Genomic DNA, 24,144 nt, shown 5'->3' with positions numbered 1-24,144 from the left:
CGTGATGATTTTGTTGTTTTCCTGCAGTATGGTTTCTTTTTGGCTGGTGCATCCTTTGTTTGTAAGGAACGGCTTTACTGTTGGCCAGAAATCTTTCGACTTAGGACCACCTGTGCAGCGTTCTATGAAGTATCTATTTATGGATTGTTTTTTAAGTTTAGTGACAAAATTTCTTTGTGTCGTGTATGCATCCCATGTCTTGCTGTTATTCATTTTTTGAAATTTGTTGTACAGCATTTTCTTTTTATAAATTGCAGATTTTAACTGTTTGTTCATGTATGGTACTATCTGTTTAGATAGTATTGTTCTTTCTTTAAAGGGTGCATGTTTATTTGCTGTTCAATAAAATTCTTGTTGAAGTTTTCATACTCATAAAATTGAGAATGGAAATGGGGAATGTGTCAAAGAGACAACAACCCGACCAAATAAAAAACAACAGCAGAGGGTCACCAACAGGTCTTCAATGTAGCGAGAAATTTTCGCACCCGGAGGCGTCCTTCAGCTGGCCCCTAAACAAATATATACTAGTCCAGTGATAATGAACGCCATACTAATTTCCAAATTGTACACAAGAAACTAAAATTAAAATAAAACAAGACTAACAAAGGCCAGAGGCTCCTGACTTGGGACAGGCGCAAAAATGCGGCGGAATTAAACATGTTTGTGAGATATCAACCCTCCCCCTATACCTCTAACCAATGTAGAAAAGTAAACGCATAACAATAAGCACATTAAAATTCAGTTCAAGAGAAGTCCGAGTCTGATGTCAGAAGATGTAACCAAAGAAAATAAAGAAAATGACAATAATACATAAATAACAACAGACTACTAGCAGTTAACTGACATGCCAGCTCCAGACTTCAATTAAACTGACTGAAATTTTGATTTCATCATATGAGTATTTATGTTATTATGTGGGTCAACATCCCAATTTAACTCATTCAAATCAGATAAAAAATTATTTACATTAAAAATTTAAAAACTTCTACATTTTCTGTATTTTGGTATCATATTAGGTCGTTCACATTTTATTTGAACCCCAATCAGGTTGTGAACATCACTTATGCCACATCCAAAATTACATCTTTTACCACATTTGTTTTCTTGATTAGTTAAAATTACATCAAGAAGAGTTGGTTTCGAATTTCCATCATAACATGTTGCTTTATTAATAATGTTCTTCGTACAGAAAATATCACAAGAATCATTTAAAGTTGAGCTTTTATTGTCATCAAACATATTGAAGTTTAAATCACCCATTATCAAAACATTATCATACTTTTTAATGGCTTTGTCTGTTGTTCAGTTAAAGTCAGTACTAAATTTACTGTCTGGCATGCTAGGTTGTTTATAGGCACCAATAAATAACCACTTATTGTCTTCTGTTGTCACCTCAAGTGCAATGGATTCAATGTCCTGAAATTCAGCTTGTTTTTTTTCTATCTCCTGCTAGGTCAGATCTCATGTAGGCTAGGACATCTCCCCCATATTTGTTTCGGTCTGATCTATAAAACGAAAAGTTGTAAACCGTGAACATTGCGTCAGGAAAGGAGTCGTCGAGTTTTGTTTCCGACAGAAATAGAATATCAACAATGTTTCTATTTAGTAGGTCACTAATACTATCAAATTTGTATCTATAGATGTTAATGTTTAAATATGCACACATGATGTTAGTTGGTGAATCTCTCCTCAACTTTACCAGATCTTTGAAGATGTTATACTCGCTTTCATCAGTTCTTATTCCAGTGTTGACGTTTATATCGGAAATTGAGGGGAGATATTTTGTCGAGGGTGCGTTTGATTCCTTCTCTTTTGACATATCAAAAAATGAATTAGTGAATTCTGGTAGAGTGCATGTTCTACCAGTCATCTGTTGATTTTGGGAGCTCTGTATATTCATCAAGAGGTAATTCTATACATTTAACATGAAACCATTGTGTACAGCCGTCGCATAGGATGCCTTTTTGATTTTTATGTACAGCTTTGCCACATGATCCACACGGGAATTTAGTAGGTCCTGGATTAATTGAAACATCACCACTTAAAAGCAATAAAATACAGCAGTGTATTAAGATTGTGAGTTGCTGATCTTATAGTTAACTCTGAAATTTTTTATTCGGCCGCCATTATTGTTGTTGTCACATCGGGGTTGAAGTGAGAATAAAGCAATATCATTTAAATTAGTTTGTTTTGTAGCTTCTGATATATAATTTCCACAGCTTAAATGATGTTGGTAAAAGCTGTCTGGATTTAATATAATGTCTCTTGGTGTTAACCGTTGAAAAACACCAAATAATATGAGAGCAAAAATACTAACTACCCCAGGCGTCATCTTTCATTTCTTGCGTAATGATGGAAGTTCAGTAGTTGTCGTTTGTTGAAATGTATTAAAAAGCAAAGGTTGCAACTCCCTCAGGCAAAGTTTGCTTTAGATGAAGTTTGCTAGAAAAAGCGCTTCGGACGCAAGAAATTATTTAACGTGTTGTTTTCAATTTTTTACATCACTAGGTCGATACCGCTGCTGGTGGACTATCAGTTCCCGAGGGTGTCATTAGCTCAGTAGTCAGTATTTCGGTACTGACACGATTGAACAAACTCAACGAAAATTGTCCGTTTATAAATTTATAAATTATTAAGAAACTAAGTTTGAAACACCCTCAGGCAAATTAAAGTTGGCTTTAGATGAATTTGGCTGTTTATTTTAGGTATTTTTGACATATAGCTCTTTCGGCACTTATACATCTTCGAATTTCAAATGTTTGGCCTTAAGCGTTCCTGTTGAAGGTAAATCCAGAAAAACGCTTCGGACGCAAGAAATTATTTAACGTGTTGTTTTCAATTTTTTGTTGATGTGGTTCATAAGTGTTTCTCGTTTCTCGTTTCTACATTATATAGATAAGACCGTTAGTTTTCCCGTTTACATGGTTTTACGCTATATAGCTGGTTTCTCAGTGTGAGCCAATGTGAGCCAATGCAACGCACCTTGACCTTTAATGGTTTTACATTTAGCCAGATATAAAAATTAAACCTTGACATGTATCTTTGATTTGCATTATTCTAAGATGTTGAGTATTGACAAGCAGATTCATGTTTGATTTCAACTAAAGAATTATAACTATTTATTAGAAAAGGTAAATGTTTGCTTTATTGTGATATGTGGATTGTTCACATCGGTTACCATGGGCCGAAAGGGTTTATTTTAAGAGCATAATTTTGGAATTGATGAATCTAGTATACGTGTTTTGCTTAAGTTACAGTATGGAACTTCGAAATATTTGCAAACTTTTTAAGTAAAAAACAAACTTGAAAAAATAGTTATCAAAGGTACTAGGATTATGATTTAGTACGCCAGACGCGCGTTTCGTCAACATAAGACTCATCAGTGACGCTTATATCAAAATATTTATAAAACCAAACATGTACAAAGTTGAAGAGCCTTGAGGAATAACTTTAATATATCTGATTGTTGTATATATAGTTATTCTCAAGTTTTAACGATTTCTTTTGGACCATAACCCTTTTGCATTTTCATGTTGTTTGTGCAGCAATACGAGAAGGGTAAAATGTCATTAAATGACGTACGATGAATCCATACAATTTATTTTTACCATTTAAAAATCAGGCTACAATAAGTAAATAATTATATTTTTAGTTGCACAAGATCATATGCTAATGTTAATGAAGTCATAACGCTAATTCAATTGAATGTTAGTTGTCCACTGATTGTAATGTTAGTCTGCATGATGTTTTAATTAATTGGTATTAGCAAGGAACTAATTGTCAGTAACTGCGATAACTCTCAGTATTGAGTGTCTTTTCTGTTTTTGGTAGGAATAAATAAATATCTTTCTACGTCCGGTCTGTGTTTATTGTTGTTATTTTACTTTATTGATATACGTTTATTCTGATTTGTATCGATCTGATTTCGTTAAAAGTTTTTTTTTTGTTTTTTCAACGGAATTAAAGAATAAGTGTGCTTCTTTTCTTGTTTAATATACAAATAGTTTTTTTGTAAATAACAATAATCACATGACGACCTGAGCGTCACTGGTTAGTCTTATGTAAACACGCGTCAGAACGGTCTGACGTATTAAATTATAAGCTGGTACCTTTGATAACTATAAGCATGTCGAAATGTTCTATTGTTTTTTTGTGTATTTCTTTGTTCTTGAATATATTTGTACTGTTGCCCTGTCATGTAATATTGACATTTTTATGTTATATTTAACATGACCATTAAAGTGCGAGGTTTGGCTAGCCACACAACCAGGTTCAACCTACAATTGTGTTCTTAAAATGCCATGTACCAAGTATGGAAAATGGCAGTTGTTATCGTGTAGTTCGTTTTTGTGTGTGTTGCAATTTTGGTTGGTCTTTTGTTGCACTGTAGTGTTACTGTTGTCTCGTTATTTTACTCCTATACTTGATGTGTTTCCCTCAGTTTTAGCTTGTTATCTAGGTTTGTTTTCTCTCTATCGATGTATGACTTTCGAATAATGATGTACTACTATTGCATTTTTTGAAGGGTGAGAAATAATTCTTAATATCAAGATTGCAAACTTGTTCCAAAAACTGTTTAAATTTGTTCTCTTTCAGGTAATGATTATGGTGAGCAAGGACAGTCTCCAAATGACAACAATTACTTCTAGTAAACCTAAAAACTTAAAGGTGAAGTCAAATTAAAATCGTTTTTTCGAGATAAAATGTCATGATATTGAAAGTCAAGCTTTTAAGCTAAAATGTAGAAATTTCAAATGTCAAAATACAAAGGGTTTGATAGAGGATGTTAAGATTTATATTCAAATATTTATCTTAAGGGAATGAGGTAAAATTCAACTTAAAAATCACAACATTATCATTTAACTCAGTTCGTCTAAAAGGTAAAATTCGATCGGATTTTTTAAATAGAATCATACAGTTTATTGCTACTAGACTGGAAAGTATTTCGACTGCAGTACGCTATAACTATCATGCCTATATGTATAACTGATTTCTGAAAGGCTTAAATTTTATAAATGATGCCACAACATGACAATTAATTTTTTTATTACATGACTTGTGTAGTTTATTTTATACACTTATACATCGCAAGTGGAACTGTATAAAATCGTATATATACAACCCCTCACAATCATTCCCCTTTCAGAACATCCAAATTGTACTAAAGATCAAATTAAAATGAATATGCTTTAACGCATTCACACTTTAGAACAAAAGAAAAACGGATAATTATAATATACTGTTGTGAACACAGTAGTTATTTGAATATAACACGGGATAACAGCTAACTCAAATACAGTTGTTAATTGAATTGTCTTTTTGTAACTATAACGACATTATAACTTCCTACTGCTGTAGATTAAAATCAATGCAAAACGAAATGCTGAAATCCAAATTTAAGTAAATATCGGCTATTGTTATGTTTTAAAAGCCATTCCGGCTGAATATCCATACGCATCGTAGCCTGTCCAATTTCCGTAAATCCACAATCCAAATCGTGTCTTTTCTCTGTGTGTGATGTGATGTGGCCCACTAGATATTGGAATGCTGAAACTACTAAAGCGATGCTCCTCTTCAGAAATACTGAAAATATTTTTCAAATTAACGAAATTACCGTCAAGAACAAATCCATCGACTGCCTCTGTCGGCACTGTAATACTGATGAAACTTTCAAAATCTGTTGGAACCATGAAATCATAATCAAACAGGTACTGGTTAATACCAGGAATTGTCATCATAAAGGCGTCTCCGTGATTCTTTAATAACTCGTGCGGGTAAATATGTACAATTACATCGCTTTCAGATGAAACATATGAAATAGTGGTATGCAAGTAATCAAGAAATTCTCTAGATTTGAGTGATTGTCTAGAACGGTTGTTACCAGCTTTTACATCTACGCTTGTATTATTTACAGCAAGCACGCGAACTGTAATTTCCAATCGGTACTTTAAATATGGAATAACGTAAACATTATCTAGTTGATTTGTAGGTGATACCATTTCAATAAACGGCTGACAGCTGCTTTCTTTAAAAATGATATAGTTGCATCTGTTTCCACTGACGACAACAATTGGCTGAGATGCAATAATTATTGTCCCAGTTAAGTCCGATGTGTGCCAAATTTGAAATGTTGTATACTTATTCAGTACCAATGTTAATGTTTGATTGTTAGAATATTGTATATTGTCGTATGAAACTGATCCATCTTTCATTTTAAAGTTTATGTTTATGACTGTATTTGAAAAGACAGGAGATAAGGCAAACACACTTTGACATGTGCTACTTACAGTCGATACAGTGAAAGAGGGCACGACATAGTTTGTTGATGCAAATCGAGTTGGAATAACAAAGAATCCTTCGGAAAAATGTCGCACAAATAAGAATCCATACAATGTGATCGGGATATTGGAATGTATTTCAGCTCCAGTCTGGTGTAAACCATTAGTCATTAATATGTTGGAATCAAGGACATAATGATTATTTATTGAATGTATAGGTACAGAAACATTTTTATTATTAGCAAAGTAGAAAACGGATATTTTTCCCCTTCTGTTAACTGTTGGTAATATTCTTGGTGATGGGCCTCCGTATGCTTCGTGAAATACAACAACAAAGTCCTTTTCTTTTCCATCTGTAATCAGTTTGAAGAAAAAAAGACAGATTTTTTAATTATAAGCTAGTATTATAATTGCTGAACTTAAGTTTTGCGAAATAATTCACAGAAACTCGTTTTAATCAATGAAAACAGACGGATATTGGGTATCTGTCAGTTTATTTTCGATTTATGAGTTTGACTGTCCCTCTGGTGTCTTTCGTCCCTCTTTTACAAGATATCAATATGTGCACAACAACAAAGAAAGTGCGCTTTTATTGCTGTTCTTCATTTAAAAGTTAATGAGATACCTTCAACAAGGAGCAATACAAAAACAAAAGTATCACGTATCTGCAAGCTAAAGACACCCTATCATCGGTTTGTGAGGAAATCTTTGCAAATTTACGATCAAAATACAACTATGAATTGAAGAACGCATACAATGTTTATTAAATATTCAACAAAAAAAAACACAAAATTTCAATACAATGTCAATATTTGCCAACTTGATCAATCCTAACATATTGAATATTATTCAAAGTATATGCTTTTCCTGGTATACTTCGCATTTTAAAGGTCACTAAGAAAATGAAAATGGAAAATCAGTACAACGTATATGTTCGTATATTAAAATGCAAGTGCAGTCACAAATAATGGTAAAACGAGTAGTCTTTGCATAGAATTTAATTGAAATAGCTGCAACTTTGATTTTATTCAATATCATTTATACAAATTAGATAAAGGTTTTCTGACCGGGGACCATTTAAAGTTCTGTGCTGTGATTGCTCTGTTGTTTTCATCATTATTATCTCTTTTTAGCAGATAGTCGAGTTACGTTTTGTGCAAGTTTTATCAAATGTTTTACTTTGAAGGATAAGCGATATGTAATTGGTGTTACCTGCATATTGACATCTGTCACCAAGGTAGCCTTCAGCACATACACATTGGTCTCTTTTATTAGAGATCTGACATCTGCCTCCATTTAAACACTGTTCAATGACGCAAACTTCTGTGATTAAATATATATTTTGTTTTATCGAAATATTAAATATAGAATAATGTTATACACAAATGTACACATTTACACTTTTTATAACACATATACCATATAGTAATAGTTTCTTTAAAACAGTCACACAATAACGATAACAACATAGCAACACTTTTTATTTAAGACACGAAGATTAATATTTGGCACAAACTGCTTTTATAAGGTATCATAAAATAAATATCAAAATGTGTGCCTATTAAACTTTTCTTGCAATGCTACTTTAATTGTGCTTGTTCCGTCATTTTTATTCGTTTAATTAATGTTTTGAATTTTGAAGGATTTATGCCTGCTTAATAAAATACCTTGCACTTGATATGTAATTTTGATTATTCTATAGTATTGCATTGAATTCCATTATTAGAATTTTTCCTGTATCTGTACATAACATCCGAAAAAACTAAATATTTCTTAATTTTGTAAGCTTTATTGATGTTTAAATTCTTTTCTTAAAACGTACCTGTCAGATTAATAGTTTAAGTTATTATCCTTAAATGCATGACTTGACATACGAAAACTACGTTGCAAAATTGCAATGAATGCATGATCACCATACCATTCGCACATTTAAATCAGACAGAATGTTGGTGACATTAAATACCCGGTCATATAAGTAGTTATCAAAGGTACCAGGCTTATAATTTGATACGCCAGATGCGTTTTTCGTCTACTTAAGACTATTCAGTGATGCTAAAAAAAGTTAGAAAACCAAATAAGTACAAAATTTAAGAGCATTGATGACCCAAAATTCCAAAAAGTTGTGCAAAACACGACTAAGGTAATCTATGTCTGGGGTGAAAAAAAATATGCTTAGTCGAATAATACAAATATTTGCAAACACCAAATTTATGAAATTGACCATACAATCGAAATTCATGTATAAAACACCGAAGTGCTGACTACTGGGAGGGTGATACCCTCGATGAAAAAATTTTCAACAACAGTGGCATAACATTATTTATAACGTAAACCTTCTTTAGAAATCTAAATTAGGTATGTTTTATTTCGTACATTTTTCAGATAAATGATAAAAATTTGGTTTCAAATCTAATTGTTTACAAAATCTTTGTAAAACCAGTTAAAATTATTAGGAAATGTTACAAAACCTTTTGAACACATTGAATATGTCAAACTAGCAATCCAAGAAATAAATTGTATGAAAGTGATATGCATTCTTCTATGTATCGGTCGTGGAGTAAAGAAAATGTTGAAATAAAATTGAGATGCGGTTTTCAATTACAATCAATCAAATCATTATTTGATGAAAGTTTTCCTTTATCTTTTTTGATAGTATATATGTTACAGTTTTGTATAATCAGTGATTATGTAGAATCCCTGAAATTTTCAGGAATTATGTAAAATCACTGGCTAGTTTAGGGATTAAATATAATCGCTGAAATTTGACTTTTATTCATTTTCATTATAAATAAAACTATTTCTTCATTTCAGTTATTATGTATAATCCCTGATGATTTTTCTAGTGATTATACATAATAACTGAAATGAAGAAATAGTTGTATTTATAATGAAAATGAATGAAAGTCAAATAATTCATTCGATAAAATCATATTAAAACATCATTATAAATATAACTTGTAAAATGTTTTAGCACAATAAATCAAAATGATAACCTCAATTTTTCAAATGTTAGGCACAATAAATAAAAATGATTTGCTGTTTTTATCACAATGTATAATTTTTTTAAACACAATATTGTAAAAGGAAATGCTGTTTTTATCACAATATCCACATTTTGAAATACATTTTCCTTCACATAACGAATCAGACTTTACGACAGACTTTGTTTTGTGGCCAGGCAATATTCTTTTCTGACTTTTTGTGAACAATTGCCATTGTGGGTTTTGGGTTTCCCTTTCCTTTTTTACCCTGTGGAATTGCTATGAGAATGTTACACCAAATGCTAGCTTCCTCTAAAATTTTATTCTATTTGTCAATCATTATTTCCGCCTGTTTTCCTTCAGATACATGTCTAAAGATGCGTATGTTCTCTCAGTATGAATTTCTTGTTCATTTGAACAAAAACAAACAAGAAAAAAAACCCACCCACAAAACAGATGTTCCATAATCTTCTTCACTATTTGTATTTCATGTACCACAAATAACACGCTCTGTGGATTTACAAATAGAACATGAAAATGAATATCCATTTGACGCTGGCTTTTAATAAAAAAAAAAAGTAAAGTTATTGTTATAAAGGGATTGTCGATATTATTAATTTTAAAGTCTTTAACTTTATCTCGAAACTCTGTGTTTAAATCTTTAAGATCATTCTTTATGTTTAAGACAAAAGTATTTCATCTGGCAAGAAAAAATGTAAATTTGTCTATATTATTATGTTTTTTTTTAACAAACAAAGGATCCGTTAATTATTGATAATCCCTGAAATCATATTAGGGAATTTGTAGAATAATTATTAAAATGTACAGTGATTATGTAAAATCACTGGTCATTTTCAGGGATTATATATAACTACTAATGATTTCAGTGATTCTACATATTCCCTAAAAAATCAGTGATTCTACATATTCCCTAAAAAATCAGTGATTCTACATATTCCCTAAAAAATCAGTGATTCTACGAAATCCCTGATTATACAAATTAACAGTAACATATACATACATCTGAACTGTTAACACAATTCCCACATAATGTCATGAAAAAAAGATATTATTTGTTAAGCCATTGTTATGCAGATGATATATATATACAATGATTGATCATCACTAAATGTTTGCTTGGTACACTGATTGATAATTCGATTTACAAGTTACACATGTTACATTGTTACTTTTTTTTTTTATCTTCTTCAAGATATGACAATAAAGATAAAGGTTACTTCTTAAACAGTTTAACGAAAAATATATCTTCTTTCTACTGTTAATTGTCGAGTAACGTTTCTATGGATTTTTTACTAAGCAGTTAATCATTTTTAGAATTTCGCTAGTTATTTATCAGGCGTGAAATAGTATATGTTGGCTCGGATAAAGATTTACGAGAATTTTTCCAACTAGTTTTAATCTTACTTTTCTCACATAACTGTCCATTCCAGAAGTCCTGTTCACAGCAAATACAACGATTTCTTTTGCACTGCAGTGTTACTTTACATTCAAGTGATGAATTGCAGAATGCATTCTCATCTTTTTCTGAAAGTTCATAATATCTAAATGTAAAATATTGTCATACGCTTAATTTTTGGAAAAACAAGTGGCCAACATTATCAATATGGTTTTTATAACAAAAAGTATTTTTTACTATATAGTTATATTTGACTGTATATCGTTTTTGTATTTATTGATTCAAATTATTATACATGTACATGTATGTTCATTGTATTTAGAATTCGTCAAATTAAATGACGTTATTTACTTTTTAATTGACATTGATCACTTTCGTTTTTGCACAATCAAGATTTATTTTTATGTTGACGCACTGTAATCTCCGTTTGTATTTCCCTTAATTTATAACAGACAAGAGCAAATATAGCGTTATTGCCTGGAGGTGATTTAAGTCTTGTTTCTTTTTTGAATTGAGAATTCCAAAGTTAGATTTTCAATTAAGCGAGAAAAAAAAATGTCATCCATAATATTCATACTTATTGAACACGTTGATCCTGCCCAGTAATCGGATGAGGCACACTGACATACACTCCTAGCACAGTATAAGGTTGTTCCACATTCTCCTTCTTTCACACAGGCATCGTTTACAGATTTTTCTGAAACAGTTTTTAACATAGACAGTATACAAATGTATACAAATGTATACATTGATATAGGTTCATGAGAATTAAAAAATATAAGGTAATATTAGGAAGCCCAGGAATATACAATAAGCCAGACACGAGTTTCGTCTACATAAGACTAATCATGGACGCTCAGATTTAAATAATCATAAAGTCAAACTAGTACAAAATTGAGGCCCCAGAATTCAAAAACAATGTTGCAATAATGGCTAAGATAAGTTATGCTCAAAATATTTAATACTATTAATTTTTCATTGTAAAATAATCAGCATAGACACGATTCAAATGTGGTTAAGTATTCACAAAAACTAAAAATACTGTTCGAACATCGATGCAAATATTACTAGATACAATTTCGATGAATATAATTTGAAATCGTTTCCAATTTTTTTTTATATAGTTTTGTTATTTTAGAATACACTTTATTGTTATAATTATGGAATTTAATGAACTTATTTGGTCATGATTTTTTGATGATATTTATTTTGTGGCTTGGCATGTACAATTCAGGTCAAGTATACAATGCAAAGCAAACAAATAGTTATGACTATCTTACTTCCGGTACATTGGGAGTTGTCCCAGTACTCCGATTCTGAACACTGACATATCGAATCTCTACATTCCATATTATCTGCGCATGCGATAGAGGAACTACAAAAGTCTCCATCGAACTTTTCTGCAATGTAGAATTTCCTGTGTTGTTGAAAACTAATTATTAATAAATATTAAAATGAATAAAGCAGTATTGATCACATGATAGGATTTTAATGCAGTTGATGCAGAAAGGCTGATATTTCTGGTGACTATGTATATTTGATATAGGGTGTCCTAAAAGATATATGATTAGTTTAAAAAAAACAAATGTCACAACCCTTTTTTTTAACAACATGGTGTTAAGGAAAATTTTGAAAGGATTCAAAAGACGGAGAAATGAATGATGGAATGTTGAAATAAATTCATAAAACATCATTAACGCGAGCAAGTTGTTCTTAACATAGTTGAGAGTTGGCCAATACTCACCAGGCAAAAACATCAAACATAGACTAAATTATATTGATTTTATCTGTATCAACTTATTTCTCGCTTGTAAAAGTGTCTCGCAGGCACTGGTGTTATCAATTTTAATCTTCACGTTGACGCATCAACTAGGCGTGTGCCTTAAACCTTTAGAGATGAAACATGTAGACTCAAATGTACAAAAAATAACAAGTGTAAATGTTAATCTTAGACTATTTATTATTTTATTTTTACTATTTGTTATTCAAATTTTGCTAATCTTAGCAGGAATAGAGGTAAATCCAGGTCCCAGTGACGATATCGATTCTTCTCAAAGTTCAATTAACTCAACTGACATGTCGGATTTCGGTGAACTTTTTTCAAAATCAGTCTCAATTCTTCACTTAAACGTACAAAGTCTAGCCCCGAAAATAGATCTGATTCAAGCTGAATATTCTGATTTCGACATTTTAGCGTTTAGTGAAACCTGGTTAAACAATAATCATACAGACGAATCAATTGAAATCCTAAATTACCAGCACCCCTTCCGTCGCGACAGAGGTCCACACAAGGTTGGAGGGGGGATAATTGTGTATGTAAAAAATGATATACATGCTCAACGTCGAATTGACCTCGAAAGCGAAAGCTTGGAAGCAATATGGTTAGAAATTAAATTTAAAGATAAAAAGGCTTTGCTCGGAACCTTTTATATACCTCCCAATAGTGGACCAGATATCTGGGAAAAAATTGAATATTCTCTTGATATGGCGTCTAATGATAATACTATTAATTACATAATGGCCACAGGCGATTTTAACGATAACCAACTAGCCCCTGTTAATTCAAAAATTACACCTTTGTTAAGCCAATTTAGTCTTACTCAATTGATAGATGAACCTACTCACTTTACTGAATCGTCGTCATCATTGTTAGACCTTTTTATAACAAACGATGCTCACATAATAACTTACTGTGGAGTCGGGCCACCTTTATTAGACCAAATACGCTTTCACTGCCCTATAATTAGTCTTTTGAACTTTCCAAAATGTCGTCAAAAAACTTTTAAGCGGAAAATTTGGCTATATGATCGAGGAGACTATGACAGATATCGTAACATTTTATCTGAAAAAAATTGGGATTCCGTAATTAACTTAAATAACGTTGAACAATTTACCACCGAAATAACAAAAACTATCATAGAAGCTGCTGAAAAATGTATTCCAAATAAAATAATAACTGTTCGTAAAAATGAACCTCCATGGCTAACAAATGATGTTAAAAAAAAAGATAAGGAAAAAAAATAGAATCCACAGAAAGGCTAAAAAATATAATAACCCATCGGATTGGTCAAAATTTAAGAAAATACGAAATGAAGCTACCAGTTTAATAAGAAAATCAAAGGAAGAATATAACAACAATTTAATTAAAAAAATCATGAACAGTAGCCCGTCCACTACTAACTGGTGGAAAACGGTTAAACAAATATCTGGATTAAAAGCAAACGACGCAAGTGTACCTCCATTAATGGTTAATAACAACTTAATATTTGATGAAATCGAAAAGGCAAATGAATTTAATCGATTTTTTTCTTCCCAGTCAAATATTGATGATTCAAGTGCTATGTTACCTGAAGAATTTAAAACTATTAGTGATGACATTGGTTATATAGAACTTACTGTTACTGAAGTTGAAGATATATTGAAAATTGTTAATCCCACAAAAGCTTCTGGCCCAGACCTAATAAGTCCCAAATTGTTAAAAGAAGCATCTTTTGTTTTGAAGTATCCACTATGTAAGCTATTTAACTTATCGTTAAGTACGTCTACTTTTCCAGATCAATGGAAAAGAGCAAATGTTACCCCAGTTTATAAAAATAGTAAACCGAATGACGTTAAAAACTATAGACCTATTTCCTTGTTGAGTGTAATTTCAAAGTGTATGGAACGATGTGTATATAAACATGTTTACAATCACCTTATGCGTAATAATATTTTAACGAAAAATCAATCAGGCTTTACACGGGGGGATTCAGCGGTTAATCAATTAATTAACATTTCAAATGATTTTGGGAAGGCTTTAGATAGCGGTAAAGAAATAAGGGTAGTATTCTGTGATATAAGTAAAGCGTTTGATCGAGTCTGGCATAAGGGACTGCTATTTAAACTTCAACAAGCGGGTATATCAGGTACTTTACTAAGGTGGTTTGAAAATTATCTTACAAACAGAGTCCAGCGGGTGGTTATTAACGGTTCATGTTCCGAATGGTTACCTGTTAATGCAGGCGTCCCACAAGGGTCCATTCTAGGCCCTCTCCTTTTTTTGATATTTATAAATGATATTGTAGAAGACATTCAAGCTCAAATTAAGCTATTCGCAGATGACACTTCATTATATATTATGGTTGACAATCCAACAGAAACAGCTACAATTTTAAATGACGATCTAGATAAGATTTATAATTGGTCAAAAAATTGGCTTGTGCATTTTAATGCCCAAAAAACTAAAAGTATGATAATTTCAAAAAAAGTAAATAGACCCTTTCATCCTCCATTAAATATGAATACCCAAGAGCTACAAACAGTTAGCAAACACAAACATCTAGGTGTCTTTTTTTCTAACAACGGATCCTGGAACGACCATATTGAATATATAGTTTCTAAATCTTACAAAAGAATAAATATAATGAGAAAAATGAAAAATGTTCTTGATAGATTTTCACTTGAAAAAGTTTACATATCATTTGTTCGCCCAATTCTCGAATACGCCGATGTCGTTTGGGACTCCCAAAATCAGAATTTGATTGCTAAACTTGAAAATATTCAGCTTGACGCAGCGCGTATCGTCACGGGGGGTACTAAACTTACCAGTATAAACAATTTATATATTGAAACTCGATGGGAAAAATTATCTGAAAGACGACGCAATCATAGACTAATTCATTATCACAAAATTTTGAATAATAAAACTCCAGAGTACTTAAGAGACTTATTGCCTAATTCAGTAGGAAGTAGGCATGATCATAATACAAGACAAAGAAATAATATTACCCAAGTCAACACACGGACCCGTTTATATTCTGAATATTTCATCCCTGCAACAACAAAACTATGGAACACTCTTAACTTAAACATAAGAAAATGTGAATCTCTATCATTATTCAAAAAACAAATTAGTACCCAAAATAGTAAGGTCCCAACGTATTATTATATAGGACATCGTTTCGGTCAAATTCTTCATGCTCGCTTAAGAATGGATTCAAGTTCTTTGAATTCTCACCTTTTCGTTCGTAATTTAGTAGACTCTCCAAATTGTCGTTGTGGTGATGTAGAAACAAATACTCACTTTCTGTTATCTTGTCCTATATACATTAATTTAAGACATGAACTATTAGATTCTATTTCAGTTCTTCCTGTCCAAGTAAACACAAAAACTTTGCTTTTTGGATCAACGGTACTCTCAGATGAGCAAAATAGTATTTTATTCAGTTTGGTGCAAAAATATATTATTAAAAGTAAACGTTTTAACCCTTGATGTTAATGCCTCATCACTCAATAGGAACCCAAGCATTTCACACTGTATAAATTACAATTATTCACGTTTATTTATTATTATTTTTATTTTATTTTTCTCATGAATTTTTTTTTCTTCTTTCTTTTTCACCTTTTTCATATTCATATATTTATTACAGAGCATGCCAGTATTTATATTTATGTATTGTTCAATAAATGTATTATGTCTGTAAAGGGAGACAGATTTGTAAAAGCAAATTGCTTGTTTCTGAATCCTTAATATTATTTCATTGTATAATATGTTTAATGTTGATTTATTTGAATAAATATTGTTTAAACTAAGTTGTTCTTGTTGGCATAAAGAAGTTACCTTCCTTTCAAATAAAAAAAGAAAGGTTTCAACAGACGAAGAAATTGAAACATGTAATAAACAATTGAAATGCATTTATTAAACAAAAAAACTAAACATTGGTTATTGTGGGCATTTGTTTTCTGTATAGACACATAAAAGTAGGATCTTAGTACTAAGTGTTCAAGACTTTAAATCACTTAGATAGGCCGCTAGTCAAAATACCACATGGGAAGATAGTCGGTAAGATAAATTCGTTACACGGTGTGCTAGTGACCTAATACGATATATATGGTGTCAGTAAATTTCATATGGGGATTCGGGCCTTGCTCTCACCCCATATGGAATTTACTGACCCCATATATATCGTATTAGGTCACTAACACTTCATGTTACTAATATTATTTTACTACCAGTATGTGAAACATACCATTGTATTACGGCATATTGTAAAGTTGATTCAATATTGAAAGATCTTGAATTTGGCTTCAGTGATTCGAAATGAGTTACATTTACTGGTTGATTGTACATACATGTCTTTAAAAAGAGTAATTCAGAAGAAAATATCTGTATAGGTAGGTTGCCTGGCAATAATGATAAATACTCACTAAGAATACATGTGCTTCCATTCCAAAATAAATTAATAGGACATTGACATACACCACCATCGCACACAAGTTTGCCTCCACATTCTTTTGAATTTGTACACGTTCCATTAGATTTCTTTTCTGTAACATTAAAATGCATGATATATGCACCATATATCAGTTAATTATTTTTTGTAAATAATGCAAACCATGTATTCTCAATTTTGATTTCACTGTTGTACCATAAAAAGAATTCTAAACAGAAATCCCTAATTAAATGGCAAATTCAAAACATCAAACACATAAGAAAATGCCTTTACCAAGTCAGAAATATGACAGTGGTTATATAATCGTTTGATGTGTTTTGAGCATTTGATTTTGCCATTTGATTAGGGAAAACAAAATGGCTTATACAGATACTTGATAGACAAAGTGAGGAAGTAAAAATAAAAGACAATAATACAAAAACAAAACCTGTAGCGCCATAAGACAATGGCGGATCGTTTGTATACCTAGTAAAAGTAAGTCTATATTGTCTCATTTCGTTTGTGACGGATTTTTCTATTGGTTAAGGCCTTTTGATATGGTCATATACCTCCATAGTTGTTCAATCATTCATAAATTTCAAGCTTTTTAAATTTTTGCTTTGACAAGTGCCTGATCAAAGGTTAAAGCAGTTAATAGCTTTGAACGCAACAATTCATTTAACAATTGATATAAAGAAAAGGATATGGGGTTATTTTACATGTTTTTCTTCTGCTTTCTGTGGAAAAATACAACATTTAAACCTTTTGTTGGATAAACATATAATTTTCCTGACTTTGTTTGGCATGTAACTTTTGTAACAACAGTGTAATACCATTGACTATATTTATACACAATGGTCGTTGTGCATATGCATATATTTGCATATTTTATGTAACAGCATCACACAATACCAAAATGCAGATATCAGTAAGAAACTAATTACAAAATGAATACAGCTCTCGTTATATGTTATTCCGGGAATCATGATTGCGTGTGTAACCATAATACAAACTTACTAGATAAACATATATTTCCATTCCAGTAGTGCATCTGTGCACATTGACAGGTGCCATATATACAAAACAATGTTGTCTCACACTCTGTATTATGCTCACATAGAGATTTAAAAGTTTTTTCTAGTAAAATAACAAAAGTATTAAAATATATTTCAGCTATGACAGTAGAATGTTCAACCTGATTTAATCTCAAAATGTATTTTTTTATTTAGGTTTTTATTTTTTTTCAATTTGCTAAATCTAAAAGTCAAATTTATTAAAACGGTTATCATTTTATAAATATCAGAAACAAATATTAAGTAGTTGATAAAGAATTATGTGGAAATAAAATGTATTCTGAATATTTTTAAAGATCTTATTTGCTATTCATGTTAGTTATTAGTTAGGGCTGAGCAAAGAAATCAACCGTTTACATTAAAAGTGTAAATCATCATTCATTGAATTTGTTTGTATGAGGAAATTAGCATTTAAGTTAAAAACATAACAAAACAGACACAAACATGTAGGATATTCTTCTATATAAACGTATATCTTATTACCCAAAATGCAGTTGGTGCCATTCCAGATGTGGTTTTCGCAACACTGGCATTGTCCATTGAAACAAACCAACTTTCCACTACATTGGTGTGTAGTCTTGCATGTGGAATTGATAACAAGTCCTTTATAAACAAAAACAATAATAATAAATTTAACGTAAACGTTTAATGTATTGCATGATGTCATTATTCAAATATTTTGGACGTATGCACTTTATTTCCCGTGGCAATTTCCGTCTCATTTCGTCTGGATTTTGTAGTATTGATCCATTCAAGGAGGTATACCGCTACGCTCAATAATAGTTGTGAACATAATTTTTAAGTTTTCAACTATCATCGTATAAAAAAATTATAAGTTCACACTATCTCTGAATAAAAAATGGGTTACTATGCACGGTTCATGATTCGTTTTGCATGTAAACTACTTCAAACACGACAGCCGGTGTAGGGAAACACACCTGTTTTTATTCTATATAGGCAGACTACATGTAAGTACTTAGACAAATGGCATAGACGTAGCTATGTCGCGCATCAATGCTTCAATCAGAACAGAGGCATAACAATGATTCACTTTTAATAAGAGTTCAGAGAAAATGTACGAGCGATATTTGAAGGGATATTTCTTTTATTCATTCATGTGTGTCTTTTTTTTCGTACTGTTTATCAATTTTACAGATTTAAATGAGTTGATAATTATTGCTGAAAAATGAACGATGAACTTAATTGCATATGATTAATATATACTTATATAGTTAAAACATAATCGACCTAAGCATATTCAATTGTTTTATACTTTTACAATTCAAGTTTTGCATTTATCAATTTTGAAGTAAACTTATTATTATTGTTAATCATTATGTCCGTCTCACCTGTAGATGTTTCAGAATCTAAGTCAGTACTATTTACCGTAGAACTAATTGTCAGTGTATTCCCATATGTTGTCATCCAGAGCATGAAAAATAGCAGCTTATTACACATCGGTAACATTTTGACTACCTAGTGGTTTTGTATGTTACTTGATGAGTGAAGAAGATGCACCAGGAAGAACCTAGAGTCCTGTGATGTCAAAACAACACTTGGAAGAAGTACGTTGACATTTTCTAAGGAGGGGCACATACAGGGTCTTATTTGGATCCAAATTGAAATATCGAAACTTAGAAGATTTTTTGGAAAACAATAAATGTTTTATAATAAGATTTTTCATTTATTGCGAATGCCTACAACGAATATAAAGTCGAAATGTAAAAATACATTGTTGTCTCTCAAGTAGTAAACTAAAGAGTAAATACCCTATTACGGAATATACCGTACCGGGAAGTACCAGTGTACCAGTGATTAAGAAATTAAAGTTGATATAATAAAGTAAACCTGAACAAGGCCGAGCGTAGAGGGTCTGATTTGACCTAAAAAAATAAAGTGTTGAAAATCTGACGAGTCTTATCCTAAAAGTAGATTAATTATGAATAATGAATATTTAAAGAAATATCAGGCCAAATAAGTACACGATTTTAATTTTACAATAATCATTCAAGCACCAACAAGTAACTTAACACATGCTCCAAATAGTCTGATAGGTACAAGTTCAATATGTGGTAAGGTTAAGGTGGATCGGGACTTTTCGTCTGCGCATAATTTCACGCATGAATTACAATGCACACGAAAAATCGTGTCGTAAATTCACTTTTATTTTTTTAATATTTTGATTGAATAAAAATGTTAACTTATTGTACTTATGTCACTAACAAATTATTATCGTTATTATATGTATCTGTGAAAGACTCAAAATGACATTTCAACCAATTTCACCATTTTCCCGCCAAAAATTTAAGGTTTAAGGCAAAATATTGTTTTTTATTTATCGGTGACCTATGTTTTTTATTTGCTCATTTTTTGAAGCTACATTTCAGCTCTTTATATTACAGTTTTGGGTCAAGTGTCACAGAACGTTTTTTTTATGTTCCGATAAAAATATGTCACCGCCTCTATTTTCCCTATCATCTATAATACTAAAATTACGAGGTCCAATTTGTCAGCCGTCATTACGTAAAAACGACGAATCAAAGAATTCAGCTTTATACATGTTATATACTGTAAACCAACTTATTTTCGCGGATACTTTATTTCGCTTTACCCTTTCTTGACCACTTCGCGGCTATCTAATTTCGCGATTTTCTGATTTACTTGATGAAGTTTAATAAGGAAAGATCCAAGGTTGACATATTCGCGACGATTTATATTCGCGTTATTTTTCTACTCGCGAAAGTCGCGATAATAAATCGCTTGCGAAAATAAGTTGGTTTACAGTATAACTAATATAGTACAAAGGTGTAGATTAAAAATTACACCACTCCAGGCCCTTTTGTTTTCCACGTAAAATTAATATTGCCAATAATTAAGAAGTTCCGGGTCGAGTCCGATACCGATCCCAATAGTATATTCACCTGTTACCTATTACCTTATCTGTTGGTTCCGCATCTAACAGGTGCACCCCCAAACGGTGTATTTAGGATTATGCTATATACACGGATCATAATCACAGGGTTGACACTACTAAATTCAATCATTGTCAAATTGTTACCTATTGTAGCATTTTTTTAAATCAGTAAGACTTTCTAAGATAACAATACGAATACTAAAAATCTGGCATGACATAAAACAGTGAATCAAAGAATTCAACTTTATTTATAACTAACATAGGACAATGCTGTTGATTAAAAAATACTCCATTCCCGGACCTTTTGTTATCCATATAATTAATATTACCAATAATTGATAAGTTCCAGTTCGACGGGTTCAAACAGAAAGATTTGAAAGCAGAGAAAACTGTTTATCTTATAATCGCCATGACTTTATCAGATAAAAAATAATACTAAAATAAGGCTGGCGCATAGTTATATACTTTAATTCAGTCACGGACCCGCGAATTCACGGGTGTGTTCTAGTTTCATTGAAAATTGGTCCCTTTTAAATACTTTTTTAAAAGTAATATTCTTAGCTTAAATGGTCCGAGACCCCCTTTTTTCGACCAATTTGATTTACTCTTTGTGAAGATTAAAATAACAAAAAATACGGCACTTCTGACAAAAACTTCAAATAGTCTCGAGCCACCTTAAGGCAAAAAAAACAAACGGCAGTTTATTTGAAAGCCGCTGTTAAAATGTGTACGTTACCATGTAGTGTCTGGGGTAGTTAAAGATTCAGATCGGATAGTATAATTTACGAAAACGTCAGAATTCAAATAAACATGCCTTGTAGATTTGAAAAAAAATCTCATCATGAAATGTATATAAAATCGGTAGTTTTGGGGAAAGGACAGTAAGCATCTAAAACTGAAATACCACAACGAAATAAAATCACTTTATAGTGAGTTTAGTACATGACTTGTGTGTCAGTAGCCCATGATGTTAAAATAAGTAAGACATTTCGTGTGTTTCAAAATATAAATGTTTTATAAAGTTTTAGGTATGACATAATAATATACTGACTGTATAATGTTAAAGGCACTACAAATTATGTTGTTACTAAAACTCTATGAAAGGAAGATAAGTTTTTTGGGAATGTAACGTTCTTTGAAGTAGGCTTCATTTAAACAGATTTCAGTAAACCGTAAAAGTTAAGTTATATACACGCCATAAAATACATAGCCGATTAAAAAAAGAAAATTAGTTGAAATCGTGTCTTTTGTCGTATATCTTAATCCGAGATCAGTCACATACAGTGTATACATATTTTTCTATGTTAAAATAAGAGAGGTATTATCCATTTTGACGGATAAAATAGTATAATTATTTTTCAGTTAGTTGGTATTGATATGCGCACTACTTTGCATATTTGTTGGTTCAAAATGGCTTGAAAATCCACCGGGAACATTAAAGTTTATTAAAAAAAAAGTAAAATAACATAAGCTACGACCTGCAAGGATAATTCAAAGCGGAAATCCTTATTTGGAATGTCGAAAAAAAAATTCATCAAACCAATGGAAAACAACTGTCATATTGTTGGCTTGGTGCAGACATGTCTTTATACAGAAAATTGTTGATTTTATAATTTTATTATATAAACAACAATGAGTGATACAAAACAGACGATTTTTCGTTCCCTATTGGTAGTTTTCCATTCTGAGATGGGGATGTTCCTTTGGCACGATCTTCCGATGTTTATATTTCACAGCTAGTTCGCTATGTTCGTGTCTGTTGTGACGTTTTTTTGTTTTAACGAACGTAATCTATGCATTACTGGTAAATTATTAAGCCAGGGATTTCGTTACCAAAATTTATTTAAAACCTAGATATAAAGATCCTTATCTTTACGGAAATGTTGTTCACCGTGCCCGAAAATTTAGAAACGATCCTGGTAAACTTGTCGATCCTTTAGATAAACTTATTCTAAAAGGTTACCAATTCAAACTGTAATAAGATCATTGAATATTGTTTTTTTGGTATAAATATTGATTTTGTTATCAGTAAATTAAAAGCTAACTAAATATTACTTGTATGTTACATACATATACACATTCATGGATCTACAATCTGTCGATACCTGTATCTTGGCATTGCACAAGGTCATGCATTTCGCTGACTGTTTATAACGTCTTTACACGAAATACATTGGAAATACATTGGATGTTGGATGTGTACGGATTGATAATTAAGTCTTAGATGCATGATTTTTTTATTAGTTGTTAAAGGCTTTGAACAAGCTGTAAATTAACTGAGAGTACTCTCAGGTCTGTACCTAGTGTCTTTTTGTTGTTGGGATGTACAAGTACCCTTCCACGTTCACTTGTTTTTTTATCTATCTGATGAGTTAAGCCTTTTTCAACTGATTTTTATAGTTCGTTCTTATGTTGTACTGTTATACCACTGTCCCAGGTTAGGGGAGGGTTGGGATCCTGCTAACATGTTTAACCCCGCCACATTCTCTATGTATGTGCCTTTCCAAAGTCAGGAGCCTGTGATTCAGTTGTTGTCGTTTGTTTATGTGTTACATATTGTTTGTCGTTCTTTTTTTATACATAAATTTGGCTGTTGGTTTACTCGTTCGAATTTTTTTACATTGTCATTTCGGGGCCTTTTATAGCTTGCTGAGCGGTATGAACTATGCTAATTGTTGTAGGCCGTATGGTATCTTGTGGAGAGCTGTCTCATTGGCGATCATACCATATCTTTTCTTTTCATATTATATGAAAAAACGAAAACATGACAAAAAAAGGGAGTATAGAGGAACCCAGCCCTCTTTACTGGATTTGTGAGTATTCCAACTGTTCCCTTAAACTGTAAACCCGACATAAGATAGAACATATACATAATAAATTAAACAGTAATCCAAACAAAGCAGAAAATTATTACTATTTGGCAAGAAAGCAGAAAACACGAATATCTTGTCTTTTATAGAATATTTCCATGTGGTCATATATTTTATTAGGATTAGTGAATCTAAATGTGTTCCTCCTTTCATGCCTTTGTTAAACTTGTTTTGCCTTTTTCGTTTTAGTTTTTCGTGATTTGTCATGACGTTATCAGGATGTCTTCGACGTATTAGGTTATAGGTTTAAAATACCGTTGGTATTTTTCGCAATTCGTTTTTAACTTATCTGTAACAAAATTATATTTTATGTTTGATGTGTTTGTTAAGGTCATAATGTGAAGATCGCTTGTCATTTTTGTAACAAAGGATAAGTGGACTCAAATTCAATTAAGATACGCCATGTCTCAAGACATGTGA

At 31.5% G+C, this 24,144-nt stretch overlaps 1 protein-coding gene across 1 annotated transcript; it reads right to left on the bottom strand.

Annotated features, from left to right (window-relative positions):
* Positions 1-5,260: 5,260 nt before the first annotated feature.
* On the bottom strand, positions 5,261-19,509 carry LOC139523790 (uncharacterized). Its single transcript, XM_071318075.1, has 9 exons — positions 19,290-19,509; positions 18,424-18,543; positions 17,885-18,004; positions 16,863-16,982; positions 11,957-12,076; positions 11,254-11,373; positions 10,685-10,804; positions 7,491-7,601; positions 5,261-6,631 (listed from the first exon to the last, which is right to left on the bottom strand). Exons 1-9 carry the CDS (start codon positions 19,405-19,407, stop codon positions 5,418-5,420), a joined length of 2,163 nt encoding a protein of 720 aa, XP_071174176.1. The 5' UTR covers positions 19,408-19,509; the 3' UTR covers positions 5,261-5,417.
* Positions 19,510-24,144: the final 4,635 nt, after the last annotated feature.

This window comes from Mytilus edulis, chromosome 5, assembly GCF_963676685.1.
Source record: "Mytilus edulis chromosome 5, xbMytEdul2.2, whole genome shotgun sequence".
NCBI classification, from domain to species: Eukaryota; Metazoa; Mollusca; class Bivalvia; order Mytilida; family Mytilidae; genus Mytilus; species Mytilus edulis.
Note: the sequence above shows the minus strand (reverse complement) of the source record. Positions and strands in the feature narration are given on the sequence as shown.

What these genes read in the sequence shown, in the direction of transcription:
- LOC139523790 (XM_071318075.1), bottom strand. Translation starts at nt 19,407, where the DNA reads ATGTTACCGATGTGTAATAAGCTGCTATTTTTCATGCTCTGGATGACA. An exon ending in TGGCACCAACTGCATTTTGG is followed by an intron (nt 18,005 to 18,423) that starts GTAATAAGATAT and finishes TTATTTTACTAG; the next exon opens with AAAAAACTTTTAAATCTCTA. An exon ending in AGGATCAACGTGTTCAATAA is followed by an intron (nt 10,805 to 11,253) that starts GTATGAATATTA and finishes ATGAACTTTCAG; the next exon opens with AAAAAGATGAGAATGCATTC.